The 17,831-nt window shown below is 45.9% G+C and overlaps 1 protein-coding gene and 1 long non-coding RNA gene across 13 annotated transcripts in view; one reads left to right on the forward strand and one right to left on the reverse strand.

Moving 5' to 3' along the window:
* Positions 1 to 17,831, forward strand: part of LOC128701712 (uncharacterized) — a 107,332-nt gene that overhangs the window by 40,319 nt on the left and 49,182 nt on the right. The window lies entirely within an intron of this gene.
* nab (NGFI-A-binding protein homolog) overlaps positions 1 to 17,831 on the reverse strand; it is a 1,330,987-nt gene that overhangs the window by 4,756 nt on the left and 1,308,400 nt on the right. For 8 of the 12 annotated variants that reach the window (XM_070104957.1, XM_070104964.1, XM_070104962.1 and 5 more), the window contains one exon: positions 6,390 to 6,674. The exons of 2 other annotated variants lie outside the window; for them this stretch is intronic. In XM_070104957.1, coding sequence (XP_069961058.1) covers positions 6,390 to 6,674 — 285 coding nt within the window. The remainder of the gene's footprint in view (positions 1 to 6,389; positions 6,675 to 17,831) is intronic. 2 more of the 12 variants (XM_070104959.1, XM_070104960.1) reach the window with 2 other exon arrangements.

Consider the following 17,831-nt stretch of genomic DNA (forward strand, 5'->3'; position numbering starts at 1 on the left):
TGACAGTCTTCAAGCTGGCACTGGACAAGCACCTAAAGTCGGTACCTGACCACCCGGGCTGTTGCTCGTACGTTGGATTGCGTGCAGTCAGCAGTAGCAGCCTGGTTGATCAGGCTCTGATCCACCAGGAGGCCTGGTCACAGACCGGGCCGCGGGGGCGTTGACCCCCGGAACTCTCTCCAGGTAAACTACGTCACTTTCTAGGCTATTCCACTTCCTGACAACTCTATGACTGAAGAAATACTTCCTAACATCCCTTTGGCTCTAGGAGTCTTCAACTTCCAATTGTGACCCCTTGTTTCTGTACACGCACCTATTTGTGGTTGCTTGGGTCGAGTCATAGCTCTTGACCCCTGCCTTTTCGCTAGTCGCTACTAGGTCCACTCCCTGTTCCAAGAGCCTTATCGCACCTCATCTTAAAGCTGTGTATGGCTCTTGCCTCCACTACTCTCTCCAGAGTGTTCCACTTCCTGACAGCTCTAAGGTTGAAGATATTGTGTGTGTGTGTGTGTGTGTGTGTGTGTGTGGTTAGTTTACGGATGCCAAATAATGTGTTGACTGGGAAGCAGGTATAGAGAGGTGAGAAGACATGACTATTGTGGGTGTGGGAGTGACAAGACATGACTTACTGTGGGTGGGTGTGGGAGTAGCTTCGCTGCAACAGTGTCAGAGATCGACTCTACACTACACATACTCAGCAAGTCCGGCTGACGTGTTACCTCCCCGTACTGACTGATTTAAGCCATATTTCTGAAATTGCAATATTTTTCATGGGCGCGTTAGTGTCTGGTTCACAACTCAAAAACGGTTCTAACAAAATTGCATAGTACACAAATGAACCGCAAAATAGGAGAGAGAAGCTTATGACGTTTCGGTCCCACTTGGACCATTTAAAATTCACACTGTGACTTGTAAATGGACCAAGTCGGAGCGAAACGTCGTGGTAAGCTCCTCTCTCCTATGTGCGGGTTATTTATGTATTGTTCCAGTCACGGTATTGTGCCTTCTTGTTATTTTTCATAATGTGTTGTCATAGGAGCAATCCACGATGTGGGGAGCATTGGTGCTGAAGGGCTCTTGATCTTAGGAACTGGATCTAACAAAGCTGAATACCTATAATTCCATAGAGGTGATAGGCCTGCTCAGTATATATAGGCATATTGCTAAAATATCACAAAAAGTGCTAAAGCACTAACAAAAAAAAGCCAGAGAGTTATACGAGGCTCTAGGCCTTTCACAATAATGAGCGAGTCATCAGGAGCTTGCGATCTGAAGGACTGGTAATGGTGTACGGGAAAAAACAGTGTTTGGGAAACTGACACCGCTACTGTTTCCATTCCTTCACATTGCAAGCCCCTGACGAAGGTCACTCATCAGTGTGAAAGGCCTACAGCGTCCTACAACTTTCCACATGTAAGTAAACAAAATTACAAAATAGAGAATGAGTTTATTTTTAAACATAGTTTAAGCGTTGCCGTAATAGCTAAACAGTTTAATACTGATTTATTAAGCACGTAACATTTTCCCTATGACAGAGGCAGGTGAATTTTCAAGCAATTTTGTGAGTTTTCCAGCTGAACCAAAAACTAAGTCATGATAAATCTTGCAATTTCAGAAGACAGTCTTCACTAAAATTCTTTGATCACCTGAAGGTTCTCTCCCTCCCCTCCCCACCACCTATCCCAACTTTCTCCCTTCTCTTCACCTTTCCCTCCTTTATCAAAATAAAAACGCTTAATTCAAATTTTTCAAATTCTAACCTAAATTAACCTGTTTAATATTACAAATAATATATATATATATATATATATATATATATATATATATATATATATATATATATATATATATATATATATATATATATGTCGTGCCGAATAGGCGGAACTTGCGATCTTGGCTTAGATAGCAACGCTCATCTTGCCATATAGGACAAGTGAAAATTTGTGTATGCAATAATTTCGCCAAAATCATTCTGAACCTAACGAAAAAAATATATTTCACTGTGTTTGTTTAGTATTAAATTATTGTAAACAAATCTAAAATATATTTAGTTGGGTTAGGCTAAAATAATTTTTTCATGTTATAATAAGGTTAGGTAAGTTTTCTAAGATTCTTTTGGTGCAAAATTATAAATTTTAACATTATTATTAATGAAAAAAAATATATCTTTAAACGTATAAGAGAAAATTTTAGAAAGGACTTAATTTTAAATGAGTTCTTGCTAATTGACCAGTTTTACATATTCGGCACGACATATATATATGTATGCAAAACAACCACAATTACATCGACTCTAGGCTGGGGGACTGATTACTACAAGGTCCTCCTAATCTTCACCATTCTTCTTTGTACCGGACTGATGAAGTCTCTGTGTGGGGAAACGTTTAAACAATATAGATGCCTAACTGTTGCTCATGTGTCTTATCAACTTGTCAGTATTTTATAACATTTTCAACAGACATGAAGGTTTGTAGATGAATGGTTCAGAGAACCGACACGTTGATAAATTAGACACATGTGCAACTCTGCCTACGGTTTATAAGCTTCTTCTCCGCACTTATGCCGTATTCTATTCAAGATTGATGGACTGATGATTGATGGACTCAAGGTTGAGGGACTGATTACCTCATTCTCCTCCTGTTCTTCAAGATTCTCCTTTGTATGGACTGATTAAGCCACTGTGTGGCGAAACGTTTCCTCAATAAAGATACCCAAGAGTTGCACGTGTGTCTAATTTATCAGACATGAAGGTGTTGAGATGACTACTCATGTTAGGCTCTCCTTGTGTGGTGCATTGATAAGAAAATAAAGAACATTGCAGTAGGCCTCCTGGCTCATTCTAAGCTAGTTTTTCCTCAAGGTTAGGCCTTCCACACAACTGGGCAGCCTAGTTTAAGGACGTGTTGTTAAGAGGATAAAACCTCTGTTGTTGTTCTTTCATGTTGAATTATTCTAGTTTCCTGGAAGTGTTATTTTCAGCGTATATTTGGTTGTCTGGTTTGAAATTTCTTTTCAAACTTAAAAGTGGGAAAAAGACCTTGGTGAAATGGCCAGAAGTTCCACAGAACCTGTATGGTTAGGACCCACGTAGGCGGAAGTTTCCCACCACCACCACCACTACCTCCACTGCTAACACCACTACCACCACCTACATTTCCTCCAGGCTAAGGGACTGATCACCTCAAACTCCTTCTGACCTTCAACTATTCTTCTCTGTGTTGGAGGAAGGTTTCTACAATAAAGACACCCAAGTGTTACACAGTCTAATTTATCAACTTCTCGGTTCTCTGAACTATCTATCTACTTCTCTATTTCCACTTCCTCCACCTCAGTGGAACACTCTGAACCATCTATCTACTTCTCTATTTCCACTTCCTCCACCTTAGTGGAACACTCTGAACTATCTATCTACTTCTCCATTTCCACTTCCACCTCAGTGGAACACTAACACTAGGTGGAAAAATGAACACAAAAACAGTATAATGTGAACTTTTATTAACTACGTTTCGCCCACACAGTTTATTCTTCCATCGTGTCAGTATTATATACTAAGTTTATATTTACTCCGAGAGGAACACTGTAGTAGAAGGAAGACGTTATGTGACCCGTCAACAGGCACCTAAGTTCCCGAAGGAAGACGTTATGTGACCCGTCAACAGGCACCTAAGTTCCCCTGTCTTCCCATAACATGTTCATATTTCCACTATAATCAACCTTGTCCATAATTACCATCACATTCACTTTGTTTCGTAAGGTGAGGTCCAGGAGCTTTCCTTAATTCATGGTATAACTTAACAAATATTTGACGACAATTGTTGTGGAGTTCTGAGCACAGCTGAGAACACCTGTGCTCAGAACACCTGAGCTGTGCTCAGACCTCTACAACACAACTGTCATCAAATATTTGTTGAGGTCTTAACACAGCTCAGGTGTTCTAAGCTGTGCTCAGAACTCTACAGCACAATTGTCATCAAATATTTGTTGAGGTCTTAACACAGCTCAGGTGTTCTCAGCTGTGCTCAGAACGCCACAACAATTGTCATCAAATATTTGTTGAGGTCTTAACACAGCTCAGGTGTTCTCAGCTGTGCTCAGAACGCCACAACAATTGTCATCAAATATTTGTTAAGTTATACCATGAATTAAGGAAAGATCCTGGACTTAGTAAATGTGTTAATAAATATACATAAGGTTGATTATAGTGGAAAAATAAACTTAATTGCTTCTTAATGTCTTAGGAATATTATTAAGATGATCTGATGTACAATAACAAGAAGCCTGCAAGGTTTTGGCTTTAGTTTAACCCATAAGATCAAGACGGGAACTTGTCTGTCTCGAAATAGGGGAATTATTCTTATAATGCCTGGGAAAAATGAGATGTGACAGGCGGCAAGTAGTGTGTATATGAATGGTACACAATACCGACAAGATAAATAAGACACATGTGCAACATCTGGGTATCTTTATTGTTGACGTTTCGCCCACCAGTGAATTTATCGATACAAATTCAAGGGCAAGTAGTCTGTAGATACTTCAAAAACTACGAAGATTATTTTCTTGAGAAAGAGCTAACTAGCATGGGCCAGTAGGCCTGCTGCAGTGTTCCTTTTTAAGCGGGTGTGACTTGGACCTGCCTAGCATGGGCCAGTAGGCCTGCTGCAGTGCCCCTCTGTTCTTATATAACCCAGACTCAAGACAGAGAAAACGAAGAAATCTGTAGATGCAGCAAACTTGTTGCGGCCGCCGCTTGGATCTACCTGGAGGGTATTCCGGGGGTCAACGCCCCCCGCGGCCCGGTCCACGACCAGGCCTCCCGGTGGATCAGTGCCTGATCAATCAGGTTGTTACTGCTGGCCGCACGTCGTGATTACTTCGTACTACCCAGGTGTTGTGTCACCCCTACACCTTTCCCACCTCCCCAGAACTAATTTACAAGAGTGATTAGTTACTGAAGCTAGTATAGCTTAAGACAATGTCTCGCTGTTAGATTCTTAAGACGATGTCAGAGGACGTCTGGCCTACAAGAAACTTTTCTAATTAATTACTACACTGAAAATATTCCGCCTAGCCTTTAAGTTTTCTTGATGTCAGCCAGGGAGGCGTCTTGATGTCAACCAGGGAAGTGCCTTGCCGTCAGCCAGGGGGGTGTCTTCATGTCAACCAGGGAGGGGTCTTGATGTCAGCCAGGGAGGGATCTTGATGTCAACCAGGGAGGAGTTTTGACGTCAGCCAGGGAGGTGTGTTGATGTCAGCCAGGGAGGTGTGTTGATGTCAGCCAGGGAGGTGTGTTGATGTCAGCCAGGGGCTTTAATCGACCCTGATTTCTTTCCATTCCCCAGGTGCTACATGACCCTTACAAATTTATAAGAAGGATAACAAAGTAGCGTGAGAATCAGTATACAGTGTTGATTTCTAAGAGGCGATAGCGTGCTATTAATAGATAGCGTTGCAAGTACCTTAACATCAACGTTCCCACCCATCTTGCAAGTACTGCATCATAGCGTTGCAAGTAGCTTCTCAGGGCCCCCCCCCCCTCCCCTTGCAAATGTTGCATCACTATCTTAGATTCGTCAGATTATATTCATGTGAAGCGTTACACCCGTTGGGGGCCATTCAACGCCTGGGGAATTTGAATTAGGTTTAATCCGAGGAAAGAGATGTTGGCTTCAATTCCTTGGATCAAGATCCCTTCAGCAGCATTTAAGTAGACAGACATGACACACATCTACTACTGACCACTAATTTGAGTTTAAAATTTAGGTATGTCTAGTTTAATGGTGTTGCCACAGGGTGTAGGGTGTTGCCACAGGGTGCAGGGTGTTGCCAGGGTGCAGGGTGTTGCTACAGGGTGAAGGGTGTTGCCACAGGGAGCAAGGTGTTGCCAGGGTGAAGGGTGTTGCCGCAGGGTGCAAGGTGTTGCCGCAGGGAGCAGTGTTTTGCCAGGGTGCAGGGTGCTGCCACAGGGTGCAGGGTGTTCCCACAGTGGGCAGGGAGTTACCACAGGGTGGAGGGTGTTGCCACAGGGTGCAGAATATTACCATAGGGTGCTAAGAGTTGCTTTAGGATACGAGGCAGTATACCCTAAGAGAAAGCAGGATGCCCCATGCTGGAAGAGTATGCAGGGTACGAACACACGGGGGTATGCAGGCTACGAACACAGGGTTTGCGAAGTACAAATATATGCTGGTATGCAGGCTACGAACACAAGATAATATACAATATATACACAATATGCAGATTACGAACAAAGGGTGTGCAGGGTACGAACACAAGGCTTGCAGGGCACAAACAGAGGGTATGCAAGGTACGAACACAGAGGGATATGCAGCGAGGGGTATTGAGAGCACCAAGACACGCAGAGTAGTATTAAAGGACCTAGATATTACCTTTCTCACCTTATTCTCGGGGTAGGAAAACATCTCAGAGTAGGTGGTGGGTGGAGACACTAGCCTTCCGGAAGCAACTGTGGTGGTAGTGGTGGGGGTGGAGGAGACTGGGGGCACTGCTGTTGGGCCCCCTCCTGTGGAATTATGCTTAGCCGTGGGGCCCTCCTGCTGGGCCCTAGCGTAGGAGTCCTGCGGACGTGCGCCAGGGACAGAGTCCTTCTGTTGGTTTAGGGATTCCTTGACCACACGAAGCCCTTCGTCCACTAGTGTGTCCTGCACCAGCTGCTGTAGGTACGACTGGTGACATTAGAGGGGAATGGCGACGAGCAGACGAGAGGTGATGCAGCAGACAGGGGCAGTGGCAGGGGCATGGACAAAGGCAGGGACAGGGGCAGGGGCAGGGATAGTGGCTCTCATGCCCACCCTTCTCAACATAGTCCTTATAATCAGTATGCCTATCTCATGATCTCTTATTAAACACAAAATACGTTATATAGGCCTCTCTAGTAGGCTGGGTATGTGTCAGTTACGTCGATACTTAACAAATTTGCCTTTTCAACTCATTCTATATAACAGATTATGACTTAATAACTAATTTCTTATGAATCATATAAATATGGCAGAATTTGTCATAATATTACTGATACCTTGTGTGACGTCACTGGTATTGCTGATACCTTGTGTGACGTCACTGGTATTGCTGATACCTTGAGTGACGTCACTGGTATTGCTGATACCTTGTGTGACGTCACTGGTATTGCTGATACCTTGTGTGACGTCACTGGCAGTGTTGATACCTTGTGTGACGTCACTGGCAGTGTTGATACCTTGTGTGACGTCACTGGCAGTGTTGATACCTTGTGTGACGTCACTGGTATTGCTGATACCTTGTGTGACGTCACTGGTATTGCTGATACCTTGTGTGACGTCACTGGCAGTGTTGATACCTTGTGTGACGTCACTGGCAGTGTTGATACCTTGTGTGACGTCACTGGTATTGCTGATACCTTGTGTGACGTCACTGGCAGTGTTGATACCTTGTGTGACGTCACTGGCAGTGTTGATACCTTGTGTGACGTCACTGGTATTGCTGATACCTTGTGTGACGTCACTGGTATTGCTGATACCTTGTGTGACGTCACTGGCAGTGTTGATACCTTGTGTGACGTCACTGGTATTGCTGATACCTTGTGTGACGTCACTGGTATTGCTGATACCTTGTGTGACGTCACTGGCAGTGTTGATACCTTCTGTGACGTCACTAGTATTACTGATACCTTGTGTGACGTCACTGGCAGTGTTGATACCTTCTGTGACGTCACTAGTATTACTGATACCTTGTGTGACGTCACTGGTATTGCTGATACCTTGTGTGACGTCACTGGCAGTATTGATACCTTCTGTGACGTCACTAGCATTACTGATACCTTGTGTGACGTCACTGGTATTGCTGATACCTTGTGTGACGTCACTGGCAGTGTTGATACCTTCTGTGACGTCACTAGCATTACTGATACCTTGTGTGACGTCACTGGTATTGCTGATACCTTGTGTGACGTCAGTATTAGTGTTGATACCTTGTGTGACGTCACTGGTGTGAAGTCAGATATATATACCTCCAACTGAGGTATAATCTGCCATTTTAAATAATTAGTAATAAATACCACAAAGTATATACCACGAAAGGTATATATTGCAGCGTATATTTGATGACAGATTAATTCCGTTATTAGGTATTAAAGTATATTCTTGTCTTATAAAAACATACCGTTGAAGACTTAATGAGCCTCGAGTAGTTGATAGCCTTTAAACTCCATTAACCAACCAAGCAATAAGTAAGCTGTGTGTTGTGTCAAGCTGCGTGTGTTGCGTGTAGCTGTGTGTTGTGTGTGTAGCTGTGTGTTGTGTCAAGCTGCGTGTGTTGTGTGTAGCTGTGTGTTGTGTGTAGCTGTGTGTTGTGTCAAGCTGCGTGTGTTGTGTGTAGCTGTGTGTTGTGTGTAGCTGTGTCAAGCTGCGTGTGTTGTGTGTAGGTGTGTGTTGTGTCAGGCTGCGTGTGTTGCGTGTAGCTGTGTTGTGTCAAGCTGCGTGTGTTGTCAAACTGCGTGTAGGTGTGTGTTATGTCAAGCTGCGTGTAGGTGTGTGTTGTGTCAAGCTGAGTGTGTTGTGTGTAGCAGTGTGTTGTGTCAAGCTGAGTGTGTTGTGTGTAGGTGTGTGTTGTGTCAAGCTGCGTGTGTTGCGTGTAGCTGTGTGTTCTGTGTAGCTGAGTGTGTTGTGTGTAGGTGTGTTGTGTCAAGCTGCGTGTGTTGCGTGTAGCTGTGTGTTGTGTGTAGCTGTGTGTTGTGTCAAGCTGAGTGTGTTGTGTGTAGCAGTGTGTTGTGTCAAGCTGAGTGTGTTGTGTGTAGGTGTGTGTGGTGTCAAGCTGCGTGTGTTGTGTGTAGGTGTGTGTTGTGTCAAGCTGAGTGTGTTGTGTGTAGGTGTGTGTTGTGTCAAGCTGAGTGTGTTGTGTGTAGGTGTGTGTTGTGTCAAGCTGCGTGTGTTGTGTGTAGCAGTGTGTTGTGTCAAGCTGAGTGTGTTGTGTGTAGGTGTGTGTTGTGTCAAGCTGCGTGTGTTGTGTGTAGCTGTGTGTTGTGTCAAGCTGAGTGTGTTGTGTGTAGGTGTGTGTTGTGTCAAGCTGCGTGTGTTGCGTGTAGCTGTGTGTTGTGTCAAGCTGAGTGTGTTGCGTGTAGGTGTGTGTTGTGTCAAGCTGCGTGTGTTGCGTGTAGCTGTGTGTTGTGTCAAGCTGAGTGTGTTGTGTGTAGCTGTGTGTTGTGTCAAGCTGCGTGTGTTGCGTGTAGCTGTGTGTTGTGTCAAGCTGCGTGTGTTGCGTGTAGGTGTGTGTTGTGTCAAGCTGCGTGTGTTGTGTGTAGGTGTGTGTTGTGTCAAGCTGCGTGTGTTGTGTGTAGCTGTGTGTTGTGTCAAGCTGCGTGTGTTGCGTGTAGCTGTGTGTTGTGTCAAGCTGCGTGTGTTGCGTGTAGGTGTGTGTTGTGTCAAGCTGCGTGTGTTGCGTGTAGGTGTGTGTGTTGAGTGAAACACTGTTGAGTGAAACATTGCGTTGAATGAAACACTGTGTTGTGTGAAACACTGTTAAGTGAAACATTGCGTTGAATGAAACACTGTGTTGTGTGAAACACTGTGTTAAGTGAAACATTGCGTTGAATGAAACACTGTGTTGTGTGAAACACTGTGTTAAGTGAAACATTGCGTTGAGTGAAACATTGCGTTGAGTGAAACACTGTGCTGAGTGAAACACTGTGTTGAGTGAAACAGTGTTGAGTGAAACATTGCGTTGAGTGAAACACTGTGTTGTGTGAAACACTGTGTTGAGTGAAACATTGCGTTGAGTGAAACATTGCGTTGAGTGAAACACTGTGCTGAGTGAAACACTGTGTTGAGTGAAACAGTGTTGAGTGAAACACTGTGTTGTGTGAAACACTGTGTTAAGTGAAACATTGCGTGGAGTGAAACACTGTGTTGAGTGAAACATTGAGAAACGTTAAGTTCAACAAAGAATTATTACAAGTTTTTCTTAAAGGAACTCTGAAGGGAACTTTAACCAGGAATTACTCTGTCGTTCTCTAAGTTTTAAGGGTAAGTTTTTGATTCAAGTTACTCTTTAAGTTAGGGCTATTACAGATCATTAATTTTTATCAAGGAGGTGTCTGAATTTATAAAATACAGTGTTGTGTCATCATTGTCGTACCTTAATGGGAACTTTTGCACTGGTTTAAAACATCAAGTTAACTTCTAATGTCTGATTCTCATTTTGTTTGCATGTCTAACCATAATGGATTGACTGTGAACTGGTAAGTCTCGGGGGGGGGGGGGGGGAAGGGGGGCAAAACGTCTCTTCACTAAACTGCCATTCACAACATAGTGTGTTGTTGACATCTTGACCTTGTACATCACCTTGTTATGAGGTCCAGATTATACCTTAGTTGTTAGCACTACCACTGACATCAAACAAGGTCTCAGCACTACCACTGACGTCACACGAGGTGTCAGCCCTACCAGTGACGTCACACAAGGTACCTGCCCTACCACTGACGTCACACAAGGTGTCAGCACTACCACTGACGTCACACGAGGTGTCAGCTCTATCAGTGACGTCACACAATGTATCAACACTACCAGTGACGTCACAATGTATCAACACTACCAGTGACGTCACACAAGGTATCAACACTACCAGTGACGTCACACAAGGTATCAACACTACCAGTGACGTCACACAAGGTATCAACACTACCAGTGACGTCACACAATGTATCAAACTACCAGTGACGTCAAACAATGTATCAACACTACCAGTGACGTCACACAATGTATCAACACTACCAGTGACGTCACACAAGGTATCAACACTACCAGTGACGTCACACAATGTATCAACACTACCAGTGACGTCACACAAGGTATCAACACTACCAGTGACGTCACACAATGTATCAAACTACCAGTGACGTCACACAAGGTATCAACACTACCAGTGACGTCACACAATATATCAAACTACCAGTGACGTCAAACAATGTATCAACACTACCAGTGACGTCACACAATGTATCAACACTACCAGTGACGTCACACAAGGTATCAACACTACCAGTGACGTCACACAATGTATCAACACTACCAGTGACGTCACACAAGGTATCAACACTACCAGTGACGTCACACAATGTATCAACACTACCAGTGACGTCACACAATGTATCAACACTACCAGTGACGTCACACAAGGTATCAACACTACCAGTGACGTCACACAATGTATCAAACTACCAGTGACGTCAAACAATGTATCAACACTACCAGTGACGTCACACAAGGTATCAACACTACCAGTGACGTCACACATGGTATCAACACTACCAGTGACGTCACACAATGTATCAACACTACCAGTGACGTCACACATGGTAACACTACCAGTGACGTCACACAATGTATCAACACTACCAGTGACGTCACACAAGGTATCAACACTACCAGTGACGTCACACAAGGTATCAACACTACCAGTGACGTCACACAAGGTATCAACACTACCAGTGACGTCACACAAGGTATCAACACTACCAGTGACGTCACACAATGTATCAACACTACCAGTGACGTCACACATGGTATCAACACTACCAGTGACGTCACACAAGGTATCAACACTACCAGTGACGTCACACAAGGTATCAACGATATCATAACTTCAATATTCTGATAAATTTATGTAATTCATAGGAACTTAGTTATTAAGTCATAATTTGTTATATAGAATTAGTTGAAAAGGCAAATTTGTTAAGTACTGACGTAACTGTTAGTGAGCGACGTCACCTGACGCATACCTAGCCTACCAGAGAGGCCTATATAATGTTATGTATTACATAAAAGAGGCAAATGCCACAGGTATCTTGATTACTGTGTTGACAAGATGCAGTGAGGTATGACAGTGGTGTGGGCAGGGGTAGTGGCACAGGCAGGGGAAGTGGCAGGGCAGAGGTGGTGTCAGGGCAAGGGAAGTGGCAGGGCAGGGGAAGTGGCAGGGCAGAGGTAGTGGCCGGGCAGGGAAAGTGGCAGGGCAGGGGAAGTGGCAGGGCAGAGGAAGTGGCAGGGCAGGGGAAGTGGCAGGGCAGGGGAAGTGGCAGGGCAGGGGAAGTGGCAGGGCAAGGGAAGTGGCAGGGCAGAGGCAGTGGCAGGGCAGGGAAAGTGACAGGGCAGGGGAAGTGGCAGGGCAAGGGTAGTGGCAGGGTAAGGGAAGTGGCAAAGCAGTGGAAGTGGCATGGCAGGGAAAAGTGGCAGGACAGGGGTAGTGGCAGGGCAGAGGAAGTGGCAGGGCAGAGGAAGTGGCAGGGCAGAGGTACAGGCAGGGGTAGGACAGACAGTTTTAGAGGAACAGGCTAGTACTGAAGAAGTTAACTGTATGTGTATACAGTGTATGTGTGTGTATACAGTGTATGTGTGTATACAGTGTATGTGTGTATACAGTGTGTGTGTGTGTGTATAGTGTGTATGTAAAAAAATTATATATGTGTATGTAGTGTGTGTGTGTACGGTATATGTAGTGTGTGTATATACTATGTATGTGTACGTACTGTGTGTATGTGTGTATGTAAAAAAATTATATATGTGTATGTTGTGTGTGTGTACAGCATGTATATGTGCAGTGTATGTGCACGTACTGTGTGTGTATGTGTACGTTCTGTGTGAGTGTACGTACTGTGTGTATGAGCAGTGTGAGTGTACGTACTGTGTGTATGAGCAGTGTGAGTGTACGTACTGTGTGTATGAGCAGTGTGAGTGTACGTACTGTGTGTATGAGCAGTGTGAGTGTACGTACTGTGTGTATGAGCAGTGTGAGTGTACGTACTGTGTGTATGAGCAGTGTGAGTGTACGTACTGTGTGAGTACGTGCTGTGTGTGTATGAGCAGTGTGAGTGTACGTACTGTGTATGAGCAGTGTGAGTGTACGTACTGTGTGTATGAGCAGTGTGAGTACGTACTGTGTGAGTGTACGTACTGTGTGTGTATGAGCAGTGTGAGTGTACGTACTGTGTGTATGAGCAGTGTGAGTGTACGTACTGTGTGAGTGTACGTGCTGTGTGTGTATGAGCAGTGTGAGTGTACGTACTGTGTGTATGAGCAGTGTGAGTGTACGTACTGTGTGTATGAGCAGTGTGAGTGTACGTACTGTGTGAGTGTACGTACTGTGTGTGTATGAGCAGTGAGAGTGTACGTACTGTGTGTATGAGCAGTGAGAGTGTACGTGCTGTGTGTGTATGAGCAGTGTGAGTGTACGTACTGTGTGAGTGTACGTACTGTGTGAGTGTACGTGCTGTGTGTGTATGAGCAGTGTGAGTGTACGTGCTGTGTGTGTATGAGCAGTGTGAGTGTACGTGCTGTGTGTGTATGAGCAGTGTGAGTGTACGTGCTGTGTGTGTATGAGCAGTGTGAGTGTACGTACTGTGCGTATGAGCAGTGTGAGTGTACGTACTGTGTGAGTGTACGTACTGTGTGAGTGTACGTACTGTGTGAGTGTACGTGCTGTGTGTATGAGCAGTGTGTGTGCAGATACCAATATAAGAGAAACAATAAAAACAGAAGCAAGTGAGTAATAAAGAAGGAAGATAAAAAGGGAGTAATAGGCAGCTGCTGGCGAATGAAAGGGATGAGACACGAAGGAAAAAACTCTTAGAGATGAAGAGGGGAAGAGGGAAGAGAAAAAGGGGATAGAGAGAGAGGGTGAGGGAAAGGGGAGAGAGGGGAAGTAAATGACGTGATGATGAAGAAAAATGCATATGAAGGAATACAGGGAAAAGTGAGGGGAAGAGGGAGAGTTTGTGAAGGAAGTGAGGGGAAGAGGGAGAGTTTGTGAAGGAAGGGAGAGTGAGGGAGAGTTTGTGAAGGAAGTGAAAGTGAGGGAGAGTTTGTGAAGGAAGTGAGGGGAAGAGGGAGAGTTTGTGAAGGAAGTGAGGGGAAGAGTGAGAGTTTGTGAAGGAAATGAGGGGAAGAGGGAGAGTTTGTGAAGGAAATGAGGGGAAGAGGGAGAGTTTGTGAAGGAAGTGAGGGGAAGAGGGAGAGTTTGTGAAGGAAATGAGGGGAAGAGGGAGAGTTTGTGTAGGTAGTGAGGGAGAGTTTGTGAAGGAAGTGAGGGGAAGAGGGAGAGTTTGTGAAGGAAGTGAGGGGAAGAGGGAGAGTTTGTGAAGGAAGTGAGGGGAAGAGGGAGAGTTTGTGAAGGAAGTGAGGGGAAGAGGGAGAGTTTGTGAAGGAAGTGAGGGGAAGAGGGAGAGTTTGTGAAGGAAGTGAGGGGAAGAGGGAGAGTTTGTGAAGGAAGTGAGGGGAAGAGGGAGAGTTTGTGAAGGAAGTGAGGGGAAGAGGGAGAGTTTGTGAAGGAAGTGAGGGGAAGAGGGAGAGTTTGTGAAGGAAGTGAGGGGAAGAGGGAGAGTTTGTGAAGGAAGGGAGAGTTTGTGAAGGAAGTGATGGGAAGAGAGAGAGTTTGTGAAGGAAGTGAGGGGAAGAGGGAGAGTTTGTGAAGGAAGTGAGGGGAAGAGGGAGAGTTTGTGAAGGAAGTGAGGGGAAGAGGGAGAGTTTTTGAAGGGAGAGTGAGGGGGAGTTTGTGAAGGAAGTGAGGGGAAGAGGGAGAGTTTGTGAAGGAAGTGAGGGGAAGAGGGAGAGTTTGTGAAGGAAGTGAGGGGAAGAGGGAGAGTTTGTGAAGGAAGTGAGGGGAAGAGGGAGAGTTTGTGAAGGAAGTGAGGGGAAGAGGGAGAGTTTGTGAAGGAAGGGAGAGTTTGTGAAGGAAGTGAGGGGAAGAGAGAGAGTTTGTGAAGGAAGTGAGGGGAAGAGGGAGAGTTTGTGAAGGAAGTGAGGGGAAGAGGGAGAGTTTGTGAAGGAAGGGAGAGTTTGTGAAGGAAGTGAGGGGAAGAGAGAGAGTTTGTGAAGGAAGTGAGGGGAAGAGGGAGAGTTTGTGAAGGAAGTGAGGGGAAGAGGGAGAGTTTTTGAAGGGAGAGTGAGGGGGAGTTTGTGAAGGAAGTGATGGGAAGAGGGAGAGTTTGTGAAGGAAGTGAGGGGAAGAGGGAGAGTTTGTGAAGGAAGTGAGGGGAAGAGGGAGAGTTTGTGAAGGAAGTGAGGGGAAGAGGGAGAGTTTGTGAAGGAAGTGAGGGGAAGAGGGAGAGTTTGTGAAGGAAGTGAGGGGAAGAGGGAGAGTTTGTGAAGGAAGGGAGAGTTTGTGAAGGAAGTGAGGGGAAGAGAGAGAGTTTGTGAAGGAAGTGAGGGGAAGAGGGAGAGTTTGTGAAGGAAGTGAGGGGAAGAGGGAGAGTTTGTGAAGGAAGGGAGAGTTTGTGAAGGAAGTGAGGGGAAGAGAGAGAGTTTGTGAAGGAAGTGAGGGGAAGAGGGAGAGTTTGTGAAGGAAGTGAGGGGAAGAGGGAGAGTTTTTGAAGGGAGAGTGAGGGGGAGTTTGTGAAGGAAGTGATGGGAAGAGGGAGAGTTTGTGAAGGAAGTGAGGGGAAGAGGGAGAGTTTGTGAAGGAAGTGAGGGGAAGAGGGAGAGTTTGTGAAGGAAGTGAGGGGAAGAGGGAGAGTTTGTGAAGGAAGGGAGAGTGAGGGGGAGTTTGTGAAGGAAGTGAGGGGAAGAGAGAGAGTTTGTGAAGTAAGTGAGGGGAAGAGGGAGAGTTTGTGAAGGAAGTGAGGGGAAGAGGGAGAGTTTGTGAAGGAAGGGAGAGTGAGGGAGAGTTTGTGAAGGAAGTGAGGGGAAGAGAGAGAGTTTGTGAAGGAAGTGAGGGGAAGAGGGAGAGCTTGTGAAGGAAGTGAGAGTGAGGGAGAGTTTGTGAAGGAAGTGAAAGTGAGGGAGAGTTTGTGAAGGAAGTGAGGGGAAGAGGGAGAGCTTGTGAAGGAAGGGAGAGTGAGGGAGAGTTTGTGAAGGAAGTGAGGGAGAGTTTGTGAAGTGAGGGGAAGAGGGGGAGTTTGTGAAGGAAGTGAGGGGAAGAGGGAGAGTTTGTGAAGGAAGTGAGGGGACGAGGGAGAGTTTGTGAAGGGAGAGTGAGGGGGAGTTTGTGAAGGAAGTGAGGGGAAGAGGGAGAGTTTGTGAAGGAAGTGAGGGGAAGAGGGAGAGTTTGTGAAGGAAGTGAGGGGACGAGGGAGAGTTTGTGAAGGGAGAGTGAGGGGGAGTTTGTGAAGGAAGTGAGGGGAAGAGGGAGAGTTTGTGAAGGAAGTGAGGGGAAGAGGGAGAGTTTGTGAAGGGAGAGTGAGGGGGAGTTTGTGAAGGAAGTGAGGGGAAGAGGGAGAGTTTGTGAAGGGAGAGTGAGGGGGAGTTTGTGAAGGAAGTGAGGGGAAGAGAGAGAGTTTGTGAAGGAAGGGAGAGTGAGGGAGAGTTTGTGAAGGAAGTGAGGGGAAGAGAGAGAGTTTGTGAAGGAAGGGAGAGTTTGTGAAGTAAGTGAGGGGAAGAGGGAGAGTTTGTGAAGGAAGGGAGAGTTTGTGAAGGAAGTGAGGGGAAGAGGGAGAGTTTGTGAAGGAAGTGAGGGGAAGAGGGAGAGTTTGTGAAGGAAGTGAGGGGACGAGGGAGAGTTTGTGAAGGGAGTGTGAGGGGGAGTTTGTGAAGGGAGAGTGAGGGGGAGTTTGTGAAGGAAGTGAGGGGAAGAGGGAGAGTTTGTGAAGGGAGTGAGGGGAAGAAGGAGAGTTTGTGAAGGAAGTGAGGGGACGAGGGAGAGTTTGTGAAGGGAGAGTGAGGGGGAGTTTGTGAAGGACGTGAGGGGAAGAGGGAGAGTTTGTGAAGGAAGTGAGGGGAAGAGGGAGAGTTTGTGAAGGAAGGGAGGGGAAGAGGGAGAGTTTGTGAAGGAAGTGAGGGGAAGAGGGAGAGCTTGTGAAGGAAGGGAGAGTGAGGGGGAGTTTGTGAAGGAAGGGAGAGTTTGTGAAGGGAGATACGAATGAAATCAGGGTGAGGGAAGGATGAAGGAAGAGAGGAGTGATGGAAGGGAGGATGAGGAGAGAGGGGAGGGGAGGATGAGGAGAGAGGGGAGGGGAGGGTGAGAAGAGATGGGAGGGGAGGGGAGGGGAGGGGAGGGTGAGGGGAGAACATACACAACAACACATGATAAAAATGTTATTAACTTCTCAGGTTAATGTTAACATGACTAACTTACCACCTAGTGTCACCTACACCGTTACTGCTTCACCTAGTGTCACCTACACCATTACTGCTTCACCTAGTGTCACCTACACCATTACTGCTTCACCTAGTGTCACCTACACCATTACTGCTTCACCTAGTGTCACCTACACCATTACTGCTTCACCTAGTGTCACCTACACCATTACTGTTTCACCTAGTGTCACCTACACCGTTACTGCTTCACCTAGTGTCACCTACACCGTTACTGCTTCACCTAGTGTCACCTACACCGTTACTGCTTCACCTAGTGTCACCTACACCGTTACTGCTTCACCTAGTGTCACCTACACCATTACTGCTTCACCTAGTGTCACCTACACCGTTACTGCTTCACCTAGTGTCACCTACACCGTTACTGCTTCACCTAGTGTCACCTACACCATTACTGCTTCACCTAGTGTCACCTACACCATTACTGCTTCACCTAGTGTCACCTACACCGTTACTGCTTCACCTGGTGTCGCCTACACCGTTACTGCTTCACCTAGTGTCACCTACACCATTACTGCTTCACCTAGTGTCACCTACACCGTTACTGCTTCACCTAGTGTCGCCTACATCGTTACTGCTTCACCTAGTGTCACCTACACCGTTACTGCTTCACCTAGTGTCACCTACACCATTACTTCTTCGCCTAGTGTCACACCGTTACTGCTTCACCTAGTGTCACCTACACCGTTACTGCTTCACCTAGTGTCACCTACACCATTACTGCTTCACCTAGTGTCACCTACACCGTTACTGCTT

Source organism: Cherax quadricarinatus, chromosome 96, assembly GCF_038502225.1.
Source record: "Cherax quadricarinatus isolate ZL_2023a chromosome 96, ASM3850222v1, whole genome shotgun sequence".
NCBI lineage: Eukaryota > Metazoa > Arthropoda > Malacostraca > Decapoda > Parastacidae > Cherax > Cherax quadricarinatus.